The sequence below is a fragment of the Crocodylus porosus genome, unplaced genomic scaffold, assembly GCF_001723895.1.
Source record: "Crocodylus porosus isolate Cpor-Errol unplaced genomic scaffold, CroPor_comp1, whole genome shotgun sequence".
NCBI classification, from domain to species: domain Eukaryota; kingdom Metazoa; phylum Chordata; order Crocodylia; family Crocodylidae; genus Crocodylus; species Crocodylus porosus.
The window spans coordinates 13,935,793-13,962,092 of record NW_017728932.1 but is presented as its reverse complement, the minus strand read 5'-3'; the positions used below and the strand labels follow the sequence as shown (position 1 = coordinate 13,962,092).

General features: G+C 39.9%; 1 protein-coding gene across 7 annotated transcripts in view; it reads right to left on the bottom strand.

Annotated features, from left to right (window-relative positions):
* Positions 1 to 26,300, bottom strand: part of BCAS3 (BCAS3, microtubule associated cell migration factor) — a 444,448-nt gene that overhangs the window by 252,286 nt on the left and 165,862 nt on the right. For 5 of the 7 annotated variants that reach the window (XM_019545665.1, XM_019545667.1, XM_019545672.1 and 2 more), the window contains exons 16-20: positions 25,796 to 25,946; positions 16,058 to 16,102; positions 7,443 to 7,567; positions 5,738 to 5,903; positions 4,405 to 4,505 (exon numbers count right to left, since the gene is read on the bottom strand). In XM_019545665.1, the coding sequence (XP_019401210.1) occupies positions 4,405 to 4,505; positions 5,738 to 5,903; positions 7,443 to 7,567; positions 16,058 to 16,102; positions 25,796 to 25,946 (588 nt within the window). The remainder of the gene's footprint in view (positions 1 to 4,404; positions 4,506 to 5,737; positions 5,904 to 7,442; positions 7,568 to 16,057; positions 16,103 to 25,795; positions 25,947 to 26,300) is intronic. The other 2 variants (XM_019545666.1, XM_019545668.1) reach the window with 1 other exon arrangement.

The window sequence follows — 26,300 nt, the reverse complement described above, 5'->3', positions numbered from 1 at the left end:
ACCCCGGTGCTCTTTCCTGCCAAGGCAGGGGGTCGGACTAGATGATCTACCTAGGTCCCTTCCGACTCTAGCTACTATGAAACTATGAAACTATAAGTACTTCTGAAAGTCTGGATAGATAATTTTTAAATAACTGCACACAGCATTAACCTTGAAAGCACTACACAGCACGATCTATGCAGAAGAGGACTACAGATACACTACTCTTTTTGCCCCATGAAAGATGCATGTCTTGGGCCACTGCTTTCCCAACTGTCTTATTTAGACACATTCACTATTGATAGCACAAGAAAACAGCATTTCCAGAAAAGATTTACAATGCAAATGGAGGCTCTTTCTTCCAAACACTAATTCCAGCAAAACAACTGGTATAATTTATATGACTACAGGGCAACGATGTTACCTTTTCTTCATTTTGGGACATAATGCCCTTGTGTACTTTTTGATCTAATAACCAAGGCATGCAGGGATGCAAAACATGAAGAACTCAGGGTATCGGTAGTGGAACAAATGAACGGCAGCATGATCAGACCGCACAGAAGTCGTTATTTCAAGTTTCACTGTGTTATTCACCCCAACTGGCTATTGGAGGTAGAAATATACCACCTTAGTCAGAAAGTCAACTTCCACATTTAGTTACCTAACCAAACCACCTGATTTTTCCTAACAAAGAACATACACAGCTCATATTGACTTCACTGGGGGTACTGCCCACCTCAAAATATGTATATGGATGCTTGCGTATGGACCCGAATACCTACCGGTAATTATAGACATGGGCATTCAAAAATACTGACCTGTCTCCACATTTAATATCACAAATATTACACAGCAACCAACATGCACCCACCAATGCTCTGTTGTCTCAAATACAAACCAATGTATTTAAATTGGACACTTTGCAAAGACTGAAATTCCAGCAAGAAGCCTGCTTCTATCGCACAAAAATACAAGTTCCAGTCGCTGAAACCCGGCAGCTAACACACTGGGTGTTTTTGCAGCTTGCACCTGTTTTTCTGCCGTCTATTTTTCTGTCATGCCGCACAACACTTAGGCACATTACTCCTAAAGGAATCGCATTTCTACAACTATCTGTATTGACAGGGTTGTGAAAGAGGAATGACTCTGAAAGACCAGCGGCCAAATCTAGGCATCCACGTTCGCATGGCTTGCGTCTGAAATTTCCGACTGCACATCTTTCAAGGGAGCCGGGGGAAGAATCCAGTTTGCCCATTTTCTTTAATTTGAAACAAAACTCATAAACTCTAACTCTATTTCCTTGAATCTGTAAAGCAGACAAATCCAAGCTAACAGACCTCAAATTCGTGTGCCATGTTCATTAGTATTTTTGGTCTGCTATGAAGTCATTTTCAATGTAATTTCTTTGGGCCGCGAAAAGGTTTTATATTGTTTTCTGCTCTTGCAAAAGCAGCACTAATTTACAGCTGAGTCATCTTCGCCATAGCAACCTTCAGCAGATAATTCCAAAGACGTCTGCTGCAGCAGACCATATACAGGAGCGAGTCTGCTATCACAATCCTGGATTGGATTAATGCATCTACTCTACTGCCTGGCTTATAGAAATATTAGATTATAGCCTGTACTTTTTCAGTTTTCGCCCATAAATTATGGGCAGAAATTAACAATACAATCTATGCTTTGCCAGCGAGGCCTTCGTGTAGCAGAATCCCACAGTGGACTTCAGGAAAACCTCTCTGAAATAAGTCAGACTTTTTTAATTCAGGGGAAATCTGCTCCTATATAAAGAGCAAGCCCAACATTTCGGTACTGCTTGCATTTTACATGCGCCCTATTTTTCACAAGCCTGGGGCTTGTGCCATCCCTCTGCAAATCAGGAAAACGGACATTAAATAGAGAGGTACTACATTCGTAAGAAAAGTTAAGGTCTGTGTTTATGAGGCACCAAGAAAAACACAAGACTTACACTTATGAAGGTTTTTCTGTATAATGCATCTACAATTCTGTTTATCGGTCTGCATTTGATTTGTTTTGCTTGTGGATTATGAGGTAGTTCGGCATCCTCTCCTGCTCTTCTTCCCAGGACGGACAGCTTCTTTACTATTTCCATTCGCAGCATTGTCGTCTTCCCATAATTATACTCTGCTAAGTGTGTTTGCTGTCTGTGCCACTCAATTCACAGATCCAAGTAAAACAAATGAAAATCCCACAACCATCCTTCGGGGCTGGTTTTTAAGACTAGACACGAGGGGGAAAGAGCTTGATGGCTGGAACACTGTTTGAAGCATCAGGATTAAAACAGGTTCCTCTGAAATACGGAAGACTAATGCATATAGAAAATACAACACAGACTACAGGCCAGGATATATAGAATTTAAAAAAGAATAGAGCTTTGTGAGTCTTATCCCAGGCAAGAATTAAAGAGAGAAAATATTCTCGAACCCTGTAGGCCTCACCCATATTTTGGCTTCCAGAATGCATGCACCAGCTGGAGAGGTAGAGGGAATACATCTAATTTGCTCTTACAATCGGTTTCATTAGTTATGTTTCAGACTCACGATCTTGTGACCCAGACATTCACCTTCTGCATTTTTAATTACTAGAACCACGTAATATGCTAGCTTTATCCACCCTGTCCATTAAGCTTTGAGATGCGCTGTTTCCCCATTGTCACATTCTTCCCGTTTTGTATTATCCAAAGGAAAAGAAAACGTATGCCATGTTCTTAAACCGACAGGGCAATACAGATGTGTTCCCTCATAATGAGGTGGATAGAGCCCACACAGTGTGCAGCAGGTGGCCAGACATCCCTGAAAAGGCTTCCAGAAGGAAGCAGCCTCCAAGATCCTGGTGCCAAATATCCTAGCAATGACAAACTCCAGGGGAAAAGGAAAAATGCTGACAAGGTGAACTACCAGCAAGTATCTGATTCATGTGGGGAAGTGGATACAAGAGAGGAGGAAAGAAATGAGAGGACCCTGAAAATCTGGTGACACGAGATGAATCTCAGTTGCAATACCTGGCTTGGCTTGACACTTCTTACTGTCTGGACTCTAGGTGACATTAAACCATACCTATTACTCTACCACTGAATACATTTGGAAGCTGCTTTCTGAGAGCAATCCCATGCTGAAACCAATGGTATATTCCCAGCAATCTCCTGCTGCACCAATTCCTTCCAGTCCGAGATGGTGCCGCTGCAAAGCTTTTCCTGACTTCTCTGGCTTCACCCAGCTGAAACTCATGCTTTCTGCAGCCACAGCAAGACACCTTAGGTACTCTCCTCATTCCTCCCTCCAGGAAGCTGAAAATCACTCCCTTGCGTGTTGCCCAACGAAAGAAGTTGGCATGCCTGGGCCATGCTAACTTCATGGGCCTTCTGAGCTCGAACGGGCCATAACTAATACTGCTTGGAAGCAAACATTCACAGTTAAGGAGGAGAAGCAGTATACATGAAGAGGCATTATGGAGACATGCTACCCTCCCCGGATGTTGCATCTTCTTTCAAACTGTATTTTCTAATGATCAACTCTGCTCTCATGATTTACTGTAATTTTTTGGTGACTTGATCTTCTCAAAAAATACTTCGAGCATCATTTCTGGCATGCACTACAAGACAAGTGTGAATTCTACTTTACAGTCTTTTATGTGCCCGGTTATTTATCCCACATATTAAAGCCCACCAAGACAAATTTAACCTCCAGATGTATGAAAACGTACACCTGACTCCTATGTGGAGAAGCAAAATGAGTAACAATTCAACTTACGTTTTAAAATATGCAGGCATGTTAAAGACTTAATTGGAAGTCATTAGTCTGTATCAGAAACTTGGGCTAAAAAATTACATGCAAGATTTAATTCTAAAAAACTCAACAATTAAAATAATAATAAAGACCCACTAGCCCAGGGATCGGTAGCTCCCAGTACGTGTGCAAGAGCTTGGTATGCAAGGCCATTTTCCTTGGCACGCCACAGCCGACCTGGACTTCGAGCAGTTTCTGCCAGCAGCCGCCTGGAGCCCAGCTGGGAGACTACAAACAGGTGCGTGGGGCTCTGCAGCCCCGGCATCATTTTTATGCCATGTTTTAACCTGCAGCAATTTTTTAAGGCTCGGTATTAAATGCCTATTTTCATTAGAACAAGAATTCAGAACAGAAATGTCAACACAGTCACCGCCACTACATTTCTAAGATGTATTTAGCTACAGTTTTCATCTTGGGAAGACTAAATTTTCTCCCCGCTTCATTCATGCTTTGGAGAATACAAAACCTGCAGTCACTGTTATTTGCAAAATGGTCCTAAGAAAAGGCCCTGGTAATCAATGTATCTTGTTTTAAGATTGTAGGTTAAGAAATTGTTTTTGGAACTTACTATTTTAACTTAAATTCACACCAAAAAAACAAGACCAAGTTCTTAGCTACTTACAGCCAGCGAGCAGATACTGATAGTACTGTACTGCATCTGCAGCTAGGAGCAATGGGTGGTTTGCATTAAATGGTGGTTGCAGTTCATTCCACTGAGGAGTTCTGGGGAAAAAAAAAAAACACAAGACTATTAATATTTAAGCTATTACACAGAATGTAAATCAGTGCCTGTGTCATCACACACAATTATTTAGACAAGCTTGTACAATGTTTATAATTATTTAAATAAGCTTGCTCATACGCTGAAATACAAACACAGCCAGTTGAAAAGTGTGACCAATTTGCAGGGACGGTGAAGAAAGGACAAGACCTTTTTTCCTTTCATTGTATACTGAACACAAAAAGCAATCAAGGCAATTCAGAATGCGTTAGTAAATGAATGTTAGAACTACTGTACGTTGCGCTAGCGCTGTTTAATATTAAACACAACAGAACCTGGGCACCTTTGTTATACCATTGTTGCTACTGTTCTGCAAAGGAAACAGAGCATTTACAAAACTGTGAAATAGTGCTGTGTAAAGTTATGGACTATTGATCCAATTAGAATTTGCAATTCCATTACAACCTGCTCTTTTCAACAATAATAGTCTTGAAGACTGTGTTGTAATTTTAATTAGGGTTGGCCACTCCTAAATAGCTTGGTAAATCAAGTATTGATTAGTCCAGTCCAGGAATGAGTAGCACTAAAGAATATCGGAGCCTACAAAAATCGATGGAAAAATATTTTAAAATGTCAAAAGGACGGACAATATCTTCTCATCAATTTCTGTTTGTTTTATTCCACAAGTCAGGAGCAATTTCTTCAGCAATCCTTGATAAGATGCCGCCTTCAGCTACTTATAGGATGTCTTACTCCATGTCACAGGCTCCAGTCACACATTTCAGTGCATAACTTCAGCATTTCCTTAACAAGAGTAGCCTTATTTTAGTATTAAAAATAAGCGAAATTATCGTTTGATTATTTTAAATCGCCAATATATATCGATTCCCATACGCATCAACTGCTAACTTTAAACTTGTCCATAAAATGTGTTTGTTAAGAGAGGGGAGTGGGAGTTTTATGCTCTTTTGAAGTCCTGGTGTTAATGCAGTCTATGGGAGTTTAGCACTGGATTCCCAAAGACGTGAATTTGGTCCTTGGCAAGGTTACAGCCCTGATGGGTGCTCCACACTACCTGGACGTTAGCATGCACCTCCCGTTCTTACTGAAGTCTGTAAGGGCTGATGTCACAGCTCATTCATGCCCTCCAAGAATAGCTCGGCTCTTTACAAGATAATGGTCTAAATTAAACACGAGGACAAAAAGCAGAACAAAATTCCAGGGGATGAGCTACCTAACCAGTGTCCAGCTGGCTCTTGGGCAAGTCATCATTTCCAGAGGAGTATCATCGCTGATCTTTGGAGCAGTGCTGAGCGGACGTGGTTCCAAGACATGCTCCACCAGGGTACCGTAACAGCTGATAATATACAGTGATTCTACTACAAATTGCTTCGATTGATCTGTTCAAAACAAGACATAGAAAACATTTATTATTACAATAGCAGAGTAGAATTATAGGAAACATTTATAGTTCCAGTAGATTTGCTGCATTTTAAAAAAATGATTTGCCTTCTTTATGAATGTGTGGTACAGCATAACCATTACTACCATGCAGGGAAACGCTGGAGAGGTTGAGAAGAAAAGCACAGAGCATGCTTGTTTCTTCCCTGGCATTTACAGCTACCATTTATGGCTTTGAAAACTATATCCCAGAATGGAGTGGGTTTGGGTGGTCAGGCACTGCCAATGTCATGTGTTGGAGGGGTTATAAACGGCCAAGTTCATGTTTTTGCAGATACTTCTGAAAACAAATGTTACTTACAATGTGGCAGACAAGGTTCGCTGAGTATATCATATCTTTTATGAGACCAACTCAAATAGTTGGAAAAATGTTCTTTGCAAGCTCTCCGGTACAAACACCTTTCGTCAGACTGAGGAAGCATCTGCAGCTGGTCTGTGCTCTTCTTGGATGCAATGAACAGTAAAAAAGCCAGAGGCATTTGTACCCAAAAGCTTGCAAAGGAGAATTTTTCCCAAATTTTTCCAACAATTTCAGTTGGTCTAATAAAAGATATCAAATTTACCCAAAGAACCTTGTCTGCCTGTGTCCTTAGACCAACACAGCTACAACCTATATCACTTAATATGTGGATCTCTCCCCAACACGGCAGCTGAGTCTTTCCCAAGCCAAGGGGCAGAGGCATGCTGGGACTGAACAGATTCACAAGTGCCTTTGTGGTCATTTCAGCACTGCAGAAAAGTAACTGATTTATTGTGCAACTTTCAAGTTATTGTCAATTGATCCCAGCTAACATGAAGCATTCGAATAATATGACCCTGACACCGTTGGTTTGTAAAGATTTCCAGAAATTTGACAGACAATATCCTATTGCAAAATTAATTCATGAACTAAATAAGCAGACACAGGAGCCATTCAGAAAAGGGAGTCAAATGACTTAGGACATGCCGGGCAAATGCAGTCCGCTATTTAAATCATGTGGCTAGAATGAGCCATGTGCCATCTCCCACTGATCTCAATATTAAGGGTGCTGCTTACGTCACATTAAGCATGATACCTAGTTCATGTAGATTCAGAGGGTGCACAGGTATTCACACCTCATTATGCCTTGTTACAGAGCAATTACCTTGCCATTCACAAGAATCGGCGATTAAATCTATCAATCACCTACTAGTCAATTTTTTGACAGCCAACAGCAGCCTTGAAATGAGGCTGCTATTAGGCTGTGAAACTGCTTGCTGTCAAGTTCAATGCCATGTCTGCTGTTGCCACAATAAAGCCAACTCCAGTGCATATTGCCTAAACCAGCACAGCACTAACAGCACTGAGATCGGCTACAAGGTCCAACTACCTACCATGAATACTACGAAAATAGCTTTTCGTCAAATAAGTCCAGTATAAGCCGCTTCAACTCCATCAATTTTTTTTCACCAAGTTACATGCAAAGAACCAAAAACTTTGCATTTTCTAACATACAAACCTTTTTCTCTTTTTATGCCTGGATTATTTGCAAACCAGGATCGCGATGATCCAAAGACGGCAGCAACACAGAACTCTCCTCCCATGGATTTACTAGGTGAAATCTGTGGAGCCGGTTTGGCTTTGCTTAAAATAAGAACAAAGTAAAATAAACACCAAGCAATTCTCAAAGTTGCATTTCACTCATTCAAGAAGTTGCTTACTGGACATTCACTCAAACTGGAAGGACCGAGAGGTCCCACAATCCTGAACTGGGACTGTGGGGGGCGCAGAATTTTTGAATAAGCATTTCTTAATGCCAAATCCATTAGCTTTATGATGAACAGTACTGTCTAATAATGCAGAATTGTTTAAAAACTCTTTGAAAGACCCAATGTCGAACACCTGAAACCAAGAGGAACAGCTTCCAAAACGAATGCAAACATTTTGGCACCTCTGATTATTCAATCTTTTGGGATCAAAAGCTTAAATTTGCACTCAATCATTTTCGTGGGTTGCCATTTTCTTGCATTTTAAAAAAAAAAAAAAGGAGATACTTACAAACAATCGTAACATGTTCTGTAGGACAGCGGTGTGGCTTCAGCTCCACTGAAACCACTGGGAGAAATGGGGTGGGTGGAGGAAGGATCATGCAGGGGATGGAAGGAAGTGGAGACAAACATACAACCAGATGCTATGTAATAAACTGAACATACTGCATCGAATGAGCTTCAGAAACATTCTCCTCTGGAACGCCACATGTCGCAGATGCAATGATAATGCAATTACATTCATGGTCCACGTTATCCAATGTTTCAATTGCCTTCTTTTGCCCCTTAAAAATGTGCTTTTATCATTTTGTATAGGTGAAAGTCTCCACAGGCAAAACTGAACACAGGAATCAGCGGATTAAATAAGCCCCCAAACGGGCTTAATTCAAAATCATGTTCAGGGCAATGCGTATTTTTTCAGCTAATTTAACTGCAATACAAAAAGGATGTTTGAGATGCTACTTCCAAGTCCCAGCTTTCTCCTCCTCTCCATCTGACTACTGCAGCCCCCTATCTTTCTCTCTTTTAATTCTGCTTCACTGATACATGTGTCTTGCCACCTCCTTTCCTTATTTCAGCCATCTACTTCCTTGCTGCATAATACACAGTAGATCTGACTCTGCTGTCAGAGTACCTGTTCTTGTTCATCTTCTTTTTGTACAAGGTGGCTGTCAGTCCCATAGGCATAAGCAAGACCATGTCCTTATGCAGCTATCATGAGTTCAAGTGGCAGAAGAAGAACAATTAGAAAACCAAAAGATAACGGACAACCTGAAGCTGATGTGCAACTATAATGGCACTTGCCAGATAAATATTAGTCAACTTTTTTTTTTTTCTTTTTTTAATTACAAATAACTTGTTAGTTGATCGGATGACCCAGAAGCAAGGAGCCAGCCATAATTAACAATGATGTTTAAACAAGAACAAATTTTCAAATCGGCATCATGCAAAAAAAAAAAAAAAAAAAAAATTAGTTACTATGAGCAAGCAAATACAGCTAATGCAACTCCCTCACCTGGTATTTCCCAACTCTCTGCACATTGGGGAAGGGCTCTAATTTCCCAAAGTCCCGGCTCCCCAGCAGGCTTTCTTAAAGCATGCTTTTGCTCCATCTCATGGCAATAAAAGCAGCTTGAGTACTACCATCTACCCCAACAAGGGCAAAATGATGGGAAGAAACCCTTAAGGGTTGTGAGAACGAAGTCATCTCTGGAAAGACTGTCATTACCACTAGTTTTAAATATTTAACACTAAATTGAGGTGGGGAGGAAAAGAAATACCTTCAACAAGAACTCATCCAAGAAGTTTATTGTTTTTTAATGAAATTTAGGGAGAAATTAGGTTAGTCATTATTAAGATTGGGAGAAAAGGTTTAATAGTTTATACTGCATTTTCAGGCAATGATTTCATCAGACTACAAACTTTAGGAACATAGCCTCCTAATACCCTGGTATAGTATTATTATGCCTATTTTACAGATAGGCCAACTGAGGCACAGAAAAAAATTAAGCTACGTACCACAGGTCAGATGCACAGGACATCTGCGGTCACATGTACAAAAGTTTTGTTAGAAAACAGTCTCAAAAGTAATCCCGTTACACTGACCAAAGATCTGATGTCAGTGGAAAGACTGGTGGGTTTCAGTGGGCGTTCAGTCAGGCTCAACCATCATTTTTTGTATTGCTAACTTCCTTACTCAACCATCACAAAGCACTTGATACAGCCAACTCTTACAAATCCAGTGATAGATTCCTGGGTCAACAAGCCGTGTTGTAAAAAGTTCTCAGCTAAAGGTGAATTGCCTTACTTCCAAGTGGACTATTACCACCTGCATTCAAATGTTAAAATATGCACTATCACTTCATAACATTCAATCTAGGTGGATTAGCTTTTTAAAAAATAGTCTTTGTTCTAAAAATAGAGTTCTCCAGATTTTACACAACAAACGCTCCATCAATAATTACTTATAATTCCATAACTTCCGGTAAAGAGGCATTAATAGGTTACTCATGTATTGTTAGCATGTCCTCCAGAAATGAAGTGTAAATGCATGTGCTTATGTGTGTATGGGTGCTTACTGATATGTACTATAGTCAATTAATGACTATCGTTAACACAAAAGAAGAAGGGCTGGTGAGACAGTAACTTGTTGAATGTTAATATAAGGCAAAAGCTGAGCATGGTCATGATTCAGCTCTATCAATCTCCTCCTGTCCACACTTTCACAGAGAATTTCAAATGTTTTAACAGTGCAATATGAGATGAACAAAATGTCTTGGGAGACCAAACACACATCAGTAGAAAGCAAAGGAGAAAATTAAACTCCAGAGCAAATTCTACCAGTGGTACAAATTTGCAGTGATTTCACTGACTTCAGATGGATTTTGTTCTCAATTTACAATGCTTTCACTGGAACCAGAATTTGATTTTCTATCTGTAAGAAATTAAAACTTCTACAGGGGTTTTCCCACTCCCATTCCCAAAGAATTATGTTTGTCAAAATACCAATATAAACAGCTTTAAAGCAAATGGCATAAACTACATTATATTTACACCATGTCTTTAAAACACACATCTTTCAAAGCATGCATTTAAGTGCCGGTTTTCAGTGCCAAAACATTTTCTGTTCAAGAATGATGTTTTGTAGACACAAAGAGGAGACCTTGTAAAACATGATTACTCATGTGGTCAAACTTAGTGCTGTTAAAAAAAAAAAAGCCCCAACAACTGGTGCATCATATTTGGTTTAAACATATTTTTGAAAAAAAAAAAAAAATGTGGTGATGTCAACAAATCCATACTGGAAAGTTTTGCATTAGTGAAATCTTTAATTTTACCACTGTGTTATACTACGCCCTTGAGTTTTCATTCATACATTGCAACTCAAATTATTTTCTTCTAAAGAACTCCCTATTATTGGAGAAATATATTTTCATGAAATTGTGATTTTTAACCACCCTCACTGAAACCTGAAAACCTAACTGTTGTACAGATGTGATCATATTCTAAAGCTTCTATGTATGAAGGCAAAAAATAGCGTAGGTAGGTGGTGAATGACTTGTTTCTACTGTGAACTTCTGCTCTTTACTCCCCCTTAACCTGTCAACACTTCATAAATTACTCTGAGTCCTGAAATTAAAGGACAAGTTGGCCTCACTATTAAAAACAATTAATTTAAATAAATATTTAAAATATGGTAACTTCCAGCATGCTCAACCATGCTCTTTACTAAAAGGGATATCATGCAACAAGGTGAAGCTGAAAAGCAGAAGCCAAGTTTATGAAACAAGATACTAAATTCATGGTTACAAAGCTCATACAGTCACAATTGTGGTCTAGCCCATTAAAAGATGATTAGATGTACGGTCCTGGGTACAGCCGTAAACTGCATCCAACTGGAGGGCCTGCTGGCAATGTGGTGGGGCTTCTTGCTGGGGTAGCACCTATAAATTACCACCATGTTGCAACCTCCAGAGCAAGGCGAGTATGGGGCGCCTCAAAATCCTAGCCCCCGCTACCTCATGGGTACTCCTTGGTGGAGAAAGGCCAAGAGATATCACCATGACAGCAGCTCTAATCTGTTGCTCTCTGGCAGAAGCTACAACCATCGAGGCACCGAACATCTGGACTCGGTCTCGAGAGTCTAAAGGGAGGACGGTCGGACTAGGGCAGCCTCCCTGTTGGTTAGGCATATACACTTAAGGTCTTGGTGTGATGGGCACAGAGACCTCTTCCGGGTACACCATGATCCACAGGATCGATGGTTGCAAAATGTATGTAAGAAATTAAAGAACAGACCCCCCCCAAAAAAACAACCTTACTTTTCTAAATCTAGGTCTTCCCAAATCATTGTACATAGGCAGCAAGGCAAAAGATATAGCCAATAATACAACAGGAGAGGACAAAAGTGTAACGCATCTCCAAAAGACTCTTTTCTCCCTGAGACTCCCCCCACCTTAATGCTGGGATGAGTTTCTCTCCCCTCAAATGAACAGGCCCTTCCTACAAATCCTACAGGCCCAGAGTCCTGTTAGAGGCCAGAACTTTCTCCCTTCATCCATGCTGGTCCTGGCTTCTCAGCCTTTAACTGAGGGATGGGGGGAGGACCATGGAAACGGAGTCCAGTTTTGGGCTGATTTTAATTTTCAGCTAAAGCTCTGCTGCAAGCTTCAACAGGGAATGATGCATATTCTCCAGTCTTGGATCCTACCATAGAAATCCCACCAGGGGGTCTGGTTCGGTTTCTGGGGAAGACAGTAGGCACTTTTAAAGTGCTCCAGGAGGTGTGTGTTGGGGGAGGGGGTGCTTTAATTAGCAAGCTAAGCTAATTAAAAGTGCCTGAGTGCCGTGTGTATCAGCATTCCCGCCCCGAAAAATGGCACCAGTGTGCTTTAAACTAAAAGTCATTCAAGGAGCTTTAGTTCAAAGCGCCCTGCCACCGTTTTTTAGCGCAGGGACGGTGAAACATGTGACACTAGTCCAGTGGAGCGCTTTCATTTCTGCGCTCCAGCAAACTCAATTAATTGAGGCTGCTCTGACACATTGGGTTCCCAGTGCACTGAAGCCGGCTCTTTGCACATGTACAGGAGCCCAAAGTCACCAGCTAGGCCCTCTCTCCATGTGCAGAGCTTCCCTGGTGCTTGTGGACTTCAAGAGCACAACAGTAATGAAAACATTTTTAACATCCTGCTTCGAGTCTAATGGGAGTTTTGCCTGACTTTGTGCCTTATAAAGAACATCTTTAAGTGCTTTACAAACATTTGGCTTGTGCCTACTTCATTTGAAATCAATAGCAAAGCTACTCAAAGTCAGATTCATCCAGTATCTCTGGCTTAGTGCAAATACAGTTGGAAATTACATCTAAGTGAACATAATTTGGCTACAATTGATTAATCCTTCCAAGATCACTCTGAATTACAACCTGCTTTTAGATATGGGGAAATCGAGGCAGAGAGAAACGCCCAAGATCATCTATTGAGACAGGGACCAATCTGGATAGGGACCTGAGCAATTCCTGGTTCTCCAGTCAAAGGTTTTAACCACTCGGCAAGAGTCTCAAACTATCCCCCAACGCACTTATTATAAAACTAAAATTGAAAATATTCAGCATGAGTTCACTATCTAAAGCTTCTCAAAAAGAACTAAGCATTCTCCTGTTACAGAAATGTCAAAAGCACATAATATATCTTTCTTTTTCCTTAGCAAATTTAGGTCCTTTTCCCAGGGAGTACATGAGCACATACTTATGTCTGTATTGAGGACAGCACTTCAGCACATTTTAAGTCTCACTGACTTCAGTTTTTAAGTTGAAGACATGTTGAATTACTATGCTCAATAGTAGTGCTTTCCCGAATCAGGGCCTCGGTCAATGAGAAAATGCAGTGCATTTAAATGCATATAAGGCATATACGTGACTTGGGAGAAAAGACATGAGCATCTGCTATAGAAATGGAATAAAAAAAGTGAAAAAAGCTGATCAACAGATAAATGAACTATTTCTTTAGGAAGACTCTGAGAAGAAACATGATTTTTCCAGTTCTGTTGCGTAACGGGAAAATTAAAAGTTGTCTTTTTAAAAAAGCAACATATTTCACTAGTAATTGTTGCATGAAATACAAAGTCCTTGGTCATCATTTCTTCATAATGCATTTGCTGGGTCACGATGACAGAATTTTTCTAACAATCTTAAACAGTGATGCTGATTTAAAATTTTCCCTGTACATATTTATTTTTCATAGTCAAATACAAACTAAGATGGATTAAAATTATTACAATATTTTCTACCTAAATAGATAATTGTATACCATCAAGAGACCCACCGCACTTTGGTGGGCAACTGAACTTTCTAAAATGTAAGCATATTTTAATTTGTAAGGAAAAACAGTATGTACAAAAAACCAGTAGGCAACTTGGCAAGTAACAGCTCTCAAAGTATGAAGAGGAAAAAAACCATATGAAATTTCCAATTATATTTGGAAGGGCTCTGTAATGTTGAACCTCTCTCAAGAATACACACAGAGCTTTTCAAATATAAATTTTGCAAATGCATTAATTTATAGAGTTTTGCCTAAAATAAGTAAACGAAATCATGTTCCCAATTCACATACCAACAAAGAAAAACCAACAACAACAAAAATTATAGGTTCTTGCAGTCAACAGGCAATAAGCTGTCAAATCCCCATTCATTTTGCTTACATAATTTAAGGTCTCATTAAGACTTTAATGGAAACAACATGCTTTATATTTCTGCCCTCCCCCGATGTGTATTTTTTATCCCAATTTTTCTGTAGGCGAGTAAAGACCATTTTCTCGTGAGCAACGCTGGCATCAAACAGACCACAAGAGAGTCTTGTGAAAGACGAGCAACGATTTTAAAGTCTATTTCATATATTCCTCTCTTTAATCTAGGCCTTTTAATCTTGTTTCAGTCTGAAATCATTTCTGGTTGACAAGTGTCTATGATGGCCTTTGTTGAAGCTACGGGAGCCTGTTTTATGAACTGAGCTTCTGACGCATCCGTTTGTTAAACGATCCGCATTCAAAAGTTTTCTTCCAGCACTTTTTTTTTTGGTCAATAGGAAAAATAACTATGGGGTGAAATGCTCAACTGCATGGAAACCTACACTTACAAACGAATCGCAGGGAGCTAAATTTCTGCAAGTTTGTATACACGAACACAAGCTATTTACGAAAAATGACCTATGTAGAAGTGGTCAGTACGTTGAGTGTTTTTGCTATTTCCCAGGAAGCTTCTGTACAAATTATTTAAACTAGATGGAAAAACATAATGAATTGCAAAAGCTGCAGGAGGGTCGTCAGTATAATGCTCACATAGTAACTACTCATCATAGAAGGACATTCTACCCTATTTCCTTCGGTCTCATAATTAAGAAGCATCTCCATCCTGTTCTCCTTGTATTCTTTCAGTGCCAAGTCTCTTCCATCTCTTAAGAATTCTGCACACCGACAAGGCTCCTTATATGCCACCCGCCTACCGAGCACAGATACAGGTGCAGCAATCTCAACAGACAAGACATGCCTGGAGGTATCTCATTAGCGGTCAGGAGAGTTGCAGATCCTAACACAGGACACGGGACATATTCTCTACGCGTTTCTTTGCACATTCGTCCTAAGAGCTTCCCATTCTACTTGCCCAAACCCATGCCTACCCAATCATACCCTTTTCACAATGAAGTGACCAGGACATTACAAAACCCCATATTTGTGACTGATACTCTTATACTGAAACATTTCTTTTCTCCCTTGGAGAACATGTACCACCAGCAGAGTCTCCCTATGCCTCAAGAAGGGTGCTTGAGTCTCAAAGTTTGCAAAGAACATTTTTTCCAACTATTCAGTTGGTCTAATAAAAGATATCATATCTACCGTAAGAACCTTGCCCACAAGATTATTTTAATGCTTCTATTTACTTCCCATGTTTTTAAGTTGCCTGGGACGATACGAAACATTATACTCTATTATTGAAAAATTGCTGATTATTAAGGGACAGCATGTAAGAAGCACTTAGGAATGTCGGTTTATTTAGTGTTCTTTAAAATATTTCATCATTAAAAGTGGTTTCTCAAGTGGGAAATGCTTATTCAATTTAATTCCATTTAATTTCCCTTGGTACAAAATGTTGTTGATATCTAATTTATCTTACTACAGAGGAGTCTATATTGACTACTTTTTTTCCCCCCCCTCCCCTTGAGCAGCTTCCTTACTTAAGGTCAGAAACAAATGAGGGAAGGCTGTTTCAATAAGTAAATAGACATCACATTTTACAACAAAAATTTGAAGTGGCCTTTGCCTAAATGGATATTATGATTTCTTCCCACTTCTCTGCTACTTAAAAAAAAAAAAAAAAAAAAAAAGCAGTTTCCCCTGACAGGGAAGAGCAAGGCATTTGTTTCTCAAACGCTTAATGGCAAATATTCATCCGCAGATTACAAATTGATGATGACTATGCAGTGCTTCCACCTATGGATCAGCTCATGCAGTACAAAAACCAAACTGAACAGAAAGTGACTTTCAGTGAGTATGGCAAATGAATTATAGGCATGCTGGGATTGAACTGCGGACTCACCATGGAGCTTTTATAGAAAAACATCCTGCTCCAAACAGGTAAGGTCTTCACGTAAGGGGGAAAAATGCACAGAAATTAGATGAAAACTCATTATCAGCAAGTACAGAGCAAAGCACGCTATTAAGATTTAAGTTAAAAAGGTAAATAAAATCGTTTCCATAACTCTTTGCGGTGCCCTGGGAAGCATGGAGGACTCGAATGCAACCACCATGCTGACGAGGGCCAGATCCTCTGTGCACTCACGTGAGCACTCCCACGGACAGCATCGGGACAACCCACAGAAGCACATCTTTAGGCAGCAAATGCTGTGATAACAGTATCCATCTGCTGCCAGAAGTGTTTAAATAGGTGATATGTTTTGAAAAAGTTAGATGCAGTATATAATCTTCCTTCCTAAAATACTCTGGCTGTGCCTCCTAAGAGGCACTATAGAGGAAATGCACAGTCAAGTGCCTTGAAAAGGTGTCAACGTCAAAAGGAGCAGCAGACAAAGTAAATTAGCATCAACAGAGATAGATGTGCAAGGGCTTGTCAGGAGATATTGCAAACCTACCGACAGGAGTTGCAAAACAAATATGCCACAGAGAGGTCTGTCCTAAACCATATTAATTTTGGATACAACAGCAAGTTCATTAGACAGAATCCCCTTTTTCCCCCACTACAAAAAAAAATACAATATAAGAAATGAAAATGCATAATAGTGGTATAATATGTCGGGGGTGGACTCCTGACAAGCTAATTTGAAATGCAGCCAAGAATTTACTACTCCATCCAGGAAGCGCACACACTAACTGCAGAAGCTTCCTTGGGTTTTTATACCCGAAAGCTTCCAAAGAAGAATTTTTTCCAACTATTTGAATTGGTCAGATAAAAGAGATCAGATTTACCCAAAGAACCTCATCTGCAAAGAAAGGAAGCACTGATTTTAAGTGCACCTGATTTCAAAATCATCCAATACAAAAAATAATACCGATGCAGTATCTTAGTGAGTGTGGCTAATTTCTGTCTATATCATCACAACATCTGTTTTAAGAACTATTTGCCATAGTGTATAGTTTTTAAAAGCGTATGTCCCCCCACCAATTTATAGTGGGCATTTTTGCTGGCGTATAAAGCACCCTGACAAGCAATCACAATATGATATTAGTGTAGAAGGAAGTCAAATTTTCAGCCTGTTCTAGGTTCACTGATTCTCTCATTCTTCTTTGGGGCACTTGCACTGCCTGTGTCATTGCTGGAATACATATTTTTGAAATGCAAATGTGTCCTGATGTGTTCCTACACCTTGGAAATGAAACCAGAGGTCTATCACAAGGACAAGAAGTAGGTGCTTAGCCATATACTTATATCAACGATACGCAGACAGAGCAGGTGAAGTCAATTTGACATGAGAGCAGAAGTACTGAACACAGGCAAGCAGTTATGTCGAGGTTAAGAATACTAAAACTTTCGATGTGCATGGTTATGGATCTGAAGACATAAAGACCTATATTGCCAAGATCATCACAACTTATTTATGTGTCAAACCATTTTCCAGCGACGGCAGGGCAGGTTTAAGTTTTGGAGGCCAAAAGCCAAGTTACAGGTTTTGCAAAATCTGCAGCTTTCTATGTGTAATAACTGGTCTGTTCATTGACTATATTCATTTACATATACAGTTTGGTCCCAGTCCCACGTAAAGGTCTGGTAGAGTAGAAGGAGCTCCATTTCAGGACCCACCAAACTATATAGCAAAGATGCCAACATCCAATTATATTGCATAAACTGATCCCTAATATAGACAGCAAGTTAAGATTAGAAATCCATTCCAAGTATTCACCTGAAGAGTAACAAAGTGGTGGCGTACTTAACTCTTTAACCTATAACTGAACTATCCATTACCGTACGTAAGCCATTATTAAAGTACTCAACAGCCTAGGATCTGTCTGGCTTACATCAGACGAACCAAAAGCTGGTGGTTGAATTGTGAGACTGGGAACCAGGAATTTTTGAGCTGTAAATCTTGGCTATAACACTGATTCCTGTCTTTTACCCTTGGCAAATCATTTTACTTCTCTGCCTCAGTTTCTCCTTCTGTAAAAACAGGGAAGAGAACACTTACCCGAGATCACAGGGACATTCTAAAATTAAACACACGTTTGAAAATAATAGAACAAATTATTATTAAATGTAATGTCTTATCATGCAAAATGTTTTTAATCACCAAACCTGCTGTTGCATTTAAAGGGGGAAAAACGCAAAATAAAATGACCAAGACAGATTTATCCCAAAGGGGGCATTTTCAATGGAGATAAGAATTTTTGTACTGCTAAGAGAAAACGCAGTTACAGTTCAGACCAGGAGCTTACACCCTTAATATAGAGCTGGTATACTTGAGATAGCACAGCAGTTTAGCCAGGTCTCCTTCTGTTTCCTAAGATTACAATTCAATTCTGTGATCTTTTATACAACCAAGCAGCTGAACGTGTTTCATGATCTCTTTCGTGTATCATGGTTGGTGTGTTAATAAAAAAAGACAACGTACAAATTTCATGATAACCCATCCTTGGACAGGCAGCACCGGATGGCTATGCATGGTGACAATAACACACCAATGTCAAGGCAAAAAAACCCCGTTACTCAAATTCTACATTCTGGTGACTCTAATACCATAGTGCATGTCTGAGATGGTTTACAACATTGCTTTCCTGTGGAAAGCTACCAAATCAAGGTGATGAGGATTCAAAATCCCAACAGTATTTTTAGTTTCTCACCCAATTTTAAAGCTGATAGTAAGGAAATCCCAAACCACTTAGCATGTTGAAAAAACTATTTAAGAACTTAATAAACCCATCAATTTCTATTCTACCCTAAACTTCCCATGGCCATGTCTCTCTCTTAATCTAGGATCCTTTTATAAAACACAGCAACAGCTGGGCAAAATGCAATATATATATTAACTCATGCAAACTATAAAGAATTAGTATTGCCTCTTTAGAACTCAGCTCTTAAAAATCATCTATAAGCATGTGTAAGAAATGTGCCCAAAGCAGAAAGTTTTCCATAAAGATCCAGACAAACTGATCTTTTCACTAAGATTGAGTTTTAATTTGTGGATATTTTGAGTTGCTGCTGCCTACTAAACTGGATTATGACATTGCTCTCCTCATTTTTGTTCGCATCAGTAATCAAAACTGGGATAAATTAAGCTCTTCAGAGTCAAAATACATCAAACGGATATCAATGATTTTCTGAACAAATAGTACATGCGATGGGAAACATTAAAATGATAAAAATCTCAGCCTGATTCAACATCAGAGACTTCATCTACTTCTCCCTCTCCTTGTAAAAAAGAAAAGCGAGGGGAGGGAGAAGGGATAGGGTTTCATGTATATAAACTTTCTAGCTAAACCTTTCAGGGGGAAAAAATCAGATTTGTTCCCGCTCTTGTAAGAAACATTGTAAGTCTTTGTTTTGGCAAGAGACTACTAAAGAAATAGACATCTTGGGGTTTCAAAGTAGTTATATTCTATTTGAGACTGAAGTATGATACCACCATAAATGACCATCCCTCGAGAAAGTAAAAATAAATGCTGCTGTCAGAATAGCAAACATTTACAAGAGGTTTTTTTTTTCTCTTTAGCAATTTCTTTATCATTTATTTCTCCCTTTCCTATTACACCTCATCTATTTTTCTATAGTCTTATGACTAGGAACGAAATAGTTTACTCAACTGACACAGGGCATGCTTAGAGGATGTCAACTGCAAAAAAAAAAGCTTTCTTCTGACAATTATATTCAAACATTGCCCTTTATTTTTTTTAAACAAACATAAAAACTGATCATCTCGTTTTCTATTTCATTCCTGAATAACATTAAGCAATAACAATCCTTTTTGCCTTTAAATGGAATTGTCCCTTTTGGGATCTACAAGAACTTTGTAAAAACGTCATGAATTACCTGCGTGACACTCTTATGAGGAGAGTCAAAATGACTGTTTCTAAGTCAAGAGGGAAACTGAGGCACAGAAGATCAGCAACTTACCGAACTTAGATACACCAGCCCCCAGTCCTACACCTCACCCACAAAATCATTTCCACTCCTTCCTTATTATTCTCTTTGGGAAACCTTGTCTGTTGCTCAGAAAAGGCGGAGAGGACAAACTAATGGGAAATGAGACAGGCTACGATATGCAGGGGCAAGAGACATGGAAATGGAGATGGAGAACAGGCAGGAGGTAGGGAGAACTGAAAAGGGAAGGCAAGGAGGGGGACCAAAGAAACAACAGCCATGAGTAATGAGGGAAGCTATATTTTGTAGTAAGCTGAGCCTGCAATAGTTAACACTACAGGCATAACCTGCATTCATGAATGATCAGAAAACGCTCTGAGTTCTGCATGTTTATTTGACAAAAAAATGCATCAGTGATAAACACGGTAATGACTCATCTCCTGATTCTGCTTTCATTCCCACGGGGTTAGTATGAAGCTGTTCTTCAAGTTTACTACTCCCCTCTTGTCAAGAAGGGCAACGTATTCTGGCAATTTAATGTGAGATAGATAATACTAATGGCCACAATTAATCTTTTTGCATGGAAAAATAAACATCTTGTTTGGGGTAAAATCAGAAAGGAAAAAACCAAAAAACTTCAGTATTCGCTTAATGCAAATAATTAAACCAAACATCTGTGAACTTTTGTTGTAGGATTTTAAAGGAAAAGGGGAAAATCTAACAACCAAGGAAAATCCCACACTAGGAGTTCTGTTACTGCTTTAGTCTTGCTTTCTTTTTCACGCCTGGAATCGTATTGTAGCAGAATGAAGTCCTGAGTCTTGAAAAGCAACTGCAAAAATACAAGGAATCTGTTCTGAAGGCCATTGTACAGGAATGATCAAATCCAACTGATTTCATGCAATTTCTCCTGTTCTGATCGCTGCGCAATCACAAGGTTAAGCAGCTGCTCCCAAAGAGCGCCTTGTTTCCTTGAAGCGCTGCTTAAAGGTGCTGACCATGTAGGTGTAAATACATCTGTCTTTTGCCATTTGTAGTAATACATGCCTCCTCTGCTTCTCAGAGGTAGGCAGATGGTCCCTGTCCTGTCTAAATATTATACTGTGCAGACTTACATTGCTATGTGTTTCTAGAAATATGAGGGCAGATGTTAAATATGTTAAACACACGCTTTGCCCCCTGGAGGTTTAAGTTAAGGCTGCTGTCTCAATTTGGCCATTTTAGGCATGCCAGGCTTCTTGGATCCTAGGCATTCCTTTTAAATCCCTGCTTTGTAAATAGAGCTTTTCATGTTAATTTTGTGTACTTTCATCAAATATCTTGGACACAGAACAAATGCAGGCAGCATTAAGCTTAGCATTACACATTTATACAGGATTTGCTGAAAATTATGAGCCTCATTCATGAAAATTGTAGTTCCACAGTTGGGGTCCATTCAGTGATTGCTGCTTTCCTATGCGAGTCTCGCTGAACAATTTATATTCAATTCATTAAAAGACGTGAACAAAATAATAGGAGAGAAGCACCTGTGGGAAGTATGAGTGAAATTCTTTTAACTCACTTAAGAGACGTAAAAAATAAAAACGGAAAAACAAAAGGAAAGGGTTCTTGTCTCTACCTCAGCTGAGCAAAATTTCTATGACTCCACCTCTTCAATAACTGGCCTGTGTAAATGCAATAATTATTCCCACAAACCAAGTAGCTGAGCTCACACTCGTACAATGTTGACACATTTTCTTTTCTCTGTTGCTCCAACTACATTACTCCCTTCCTCAAGACCCTTAACTGGTTTCCTGCCTCCTTCAGTTATGTATCTTCATTTCAAAGGGATTTATCAGGGCAGTTCAAACTCCCTGGTCTCATCTTTTCTACCCTTTCTCATCATTTCCATGTATGCTCCATTCTATGCTTCTTCCAGTTCCTATGTTTGACACTTTTGGCTCCTTGTAGCAGTTATGACTTGGGTGCTTTTCTGAGGCACACCAAACCTTTCCAATTTATTGTTCATTAGAGCTCCTCTCCACACCCACTCCCACTGAGGTTGCCACCTGTCTGCACAATTATAGACAGTCTGTAAAAAAAAACCCAACCCAAAACAAGACTAAAAATGCCTATCTAAATTCTGTAAATAAATAAATAAAAATGGAGCTGTCCATAAAAAAGGTAAGCAACTGTGAGCTCGGCTCAAGATCCATCATCTGAACACAGCCACTTGGTGTCTAAGCGGGAGCACAGCTCAGCACTAGGGCTGTGCGAAGTTTTGGTCGCTGATTCGATTCAGATTCTCTGAATCCAAATCGAATTGGGAGACCCTTTAATCACTCTGAATCAAAATCGGAACCTTCCGAATCAATTTGGAGAGATTCAGAAAGATTTGGCGATTCAGGCATAGACACAGCTTTAAATGGTTTTTCTACATACCTCAAGGTACCAGGCGGCTCGTGAATGCTGCGACAGAAGGAGTGTCCCACAGGAGTAAGGGGGGGGGGGGGGTAGTAAAAACATTTAAAGCTGTGTCTATGGCCAAGTCGCTGATTCTCTGAATCAGCATTGAATCTTCAGATTCGCATGAATCGAATTGGGGTAGTGATTCAAATCAACAACTTGAATCACTATGCCTGATTCGGACCAAATCTGAATCAAATATGGCCCATTTCACACATCCCTACTCAGCAGCCTTCACAGATGACTCCCCTCAAGACTTTGATGCCCAAGCAGCCTCTGTAGCCCCCTCTTCCTCTCAGCCATGGGCTGCTCCAGCAGCTGTGTCCCATCACCTGCCTCTAATACCGCTCACCATCAGATAGGCAGGGCCATGTGGTCCTGGGCAAAACAGTGATGGAGTGGTGCAGCTTAGATGGTGCTGTAGGGCCAGGTGTCTGTGCAGGGATAAAGGCAGTGGGGTTAGTAGAGGTAAGGCTGGGTGGTGATCTGGAAGGGGCACCAGGGTACAATCAGGGGTATCAGGATGTGGAGATGACAAGGGGACCCCTGGGGTGGAGGCAGCACTCTGTAAAACCACTGCTGCAGTCAAGCAGGGTTGCCAACCCAAGAACAGGGTGGGGTTTGGTTTTTTTTTTTTTTACTAACAATCTGAAAACTTTTTGCAGACAACCTTTAACAAAACTTGGTTTTTGTTGTTGTTGTTTTGTTTTTTTTCCTATGGTTGGTGTTAAAACCCTGAATTTGAACCTGGTCTTTTTTACTGCCATCCAGGGCCTGGCAGAAGACTTATATCATTATATTTAGATCATGTAAAACATGTCAGTAAAGAGTTTGCAGACTCTTAGTAAAAAAAAAAAGTTGGGTTGGCAACCCTGAAGCTCATCCTCCAGCACTCACCTCCATCCTGGTACAATCCATTTTCCTATTTCATCTGTGATTATATTTTAAGTAAAAATATAATGACAAAATGATTTGACCTGAAGGCCTGACAAAACTTTTACCTGGAACAGGAAGAATAAGACTGGGTAGTTAAGACTATACGATCCTTAGACCTACTCAAGCACATCTGTGATATAATTCTGTAAAAAAATAAATAAAAGTGGAGCTGTCCATAAAAAGGTAAGCAACTAATTATATATTAATAATATATAATTAATATATTTTACAAAATAACCTAAACATTAATCAGAGAACACAGGTAATCAGCTAGGATTAAAGGCATGATCCTGAAGGCTTTAGTCAGCAAGTAGGCGCATGACATTTAAAGGCTCTCTGATCCCAACAATAGTGCCTCCTGCCACGCCACAGATGCACAGCATGATGCACAATTGCGGAATAGGGAGTTGGATCCCAGTCATGCCTTTTCTACTGTCCCCTCCACCAACATGTTGAAAGGCAAGTGCCTGCCGCCCAGCACGACCCAGTGCACTTGTGGGGCCAGGGTTGATAATCACCTGACTGTTGGTTCTTGCCCTGGGGCAGCCCGGGACCTGCCACACATTCAATTTAAGGTGCCATACAAACCAGGCAAGAAACATTCCACATTATATGTGGAACATTTTTACGGCTGGTTTGCCATTTTAAGACCCCTTAAACTGGGTGCGCGTGTAGCAACTTTGCCATTTATGCCTTGATTAATGCTTTAATTGAGGCATAAGTGTAATGTGCAGAGAGGCCCTTACTCAATTAAAATCTCTACTCTAAGGCACTAAAGGTGAATTTCACCCGTCCCAACATGAAATGTAAGTAATTTCATTCTCAGCAGGAAACTAAGAAAAACTGGTAAAATGATATTCACTCCACACCCTCAAACTCAAGGGATAGGCTGCAGACATCCATCTCCTCCACTATTCCATCCAACCATCATAGGGACGGGGCAGAGCCACTGGAACCCTATAAGCACATCTCTCATAAATACAGAAATCTCAGTCAGTAAGAGAATGACTGAGTCAGACTTTTTAAATAAAATTCTAACTAGCAACCCTCCAGGGAATTGAGCTTCTCCAGAAAGGAAAACAAAAATCAATGATTAATGAGAGATTGTCTGTATGAGCTGCAGAAACTGGATATTTCAGACTTCTCCAGAGACAACTGACCGTGTAATCAATTTTGGGGGCCAATACTCCATAATTTTAAAATTCATTAAATCAGAACTTTGGGTTCTGTCAGCGATGCATGCACTGATTGATAGTTCACACAGGGCTGACCGAATGCCCAGAATTCTCTTAGTAATGGCAATATATACCTATTCAGGAGCATTTTCCATATGAAAGCATCTCATGGAGCTTTATGCGCTGTACCTAGACAATTATGAAAATGCAGCTGATTCTGAAGTCAATGAATGATGGAAGTCAACAAGCAAAGAGCATTCGGCAGAACATTAGGTGAACAGGATTTGTTTAAGCCCCCGGGAGCAAACTCTTCCACTTTTGAAAAGTCCCATGAGCTTTCTACTGGCTATGGGGAGGAGAATTTAAATTTGTGACCGCCTCAAGTGTGGGCACTTCAAACCTGAGCCTTAGCCTATTGTACTAAGTTGAGAGACTGAGATGAAGAATGCTGTGGGGATAATCCACTGAGACCAGGGTCTCTTGTAGCTCCTAGGAGTGACCCTGGGGATGAATAATGTGAACGGAAGGAATCCTGTCTAGTCAGTGCATGGAATGTATAACCCATGTGAAAAAGAGAGTGGTTTTCCTGGCTGTGAGATGTGCATTACATCCAACAAAAACATATTGCAAGCCTGAATCACAGACAGACAGACAGAATCATGGCAGGAAAATATCAGAACCCAAGAGCCTGTATTTACGATTTTTTTCCCCCCCATGTATGCCTATGATCATCCTGCCTGAGAGTGAACCTTCACCTGTTGCTGCAGAATTTAGAGATTAAATAAACTTCCTCGATTCTTTTTAAGTTGGAAGCCACTCAAGAAATTTACTCTATGCGATTCAATACAGGGCAGGACACATTTCATACTTTCATACATGGGACTTCTACTGATGTCCAAGTAGAATATGTCCTTAGAGAGGTTGCAAGAAAATGATCCATCCAAACAAATGCTTCTGAATTCTTAGACAGACTTGGAGATAGAGAGAGGAAAAGATAATATCTGATGTTGGTTTTCTTTGCTTGTCACTGCCCCCACCCCATCACTTTCTTCCATTAAATTATACAGTCTATTCCATTAAATAATACATTGATTGGGGGGGGGGGGAGACACACTTCACAGTATTTCTAATCACATTAATTAGATCGCAAATAACATTAATAAGAAAAAAACCCAGAGGAAGATACACTTACCCTGTGCGTTTAGTGATGGTCCCCAAGGTCATTGGCTGTTTGATTTGAGCAAGAGGTACCACCACAGTCAAACTCGGGAGCGGCAGAAGGCGTGGATTCCCAGGGTTATTGTTTGTGAAATTATTGTACGTGTCCTGGCTGTTCAGTTTACCTTGATGGGATGAAGACATTAAGACACACGTTACTGGAAATTTCTCCTGAGTTGTTGTTTCTGATAACTGTGTGAAATTAAAGTTTAAAAAACCTACAAAAACAAACTTCTGCTGCTGGGGCAGGGGAGGGGGTGGGGGAAAAAAAAATCACAGAATTCACCGGGAAGCCAGAGAAAATATATGGAAGTAGTTAAAGCAAAAATAAAATTATTTTTCATGTACAAGGGGATGGCCTACAGTTTCTCCCACATTAACAAAGTAGGTCATGGTACTGCTGTTCTACTGAGCAAGTTTCAAATTGAAATTTCAGAAACCATTTTGCAAATAGATCCGAGATCCAAATTCTTTATGAA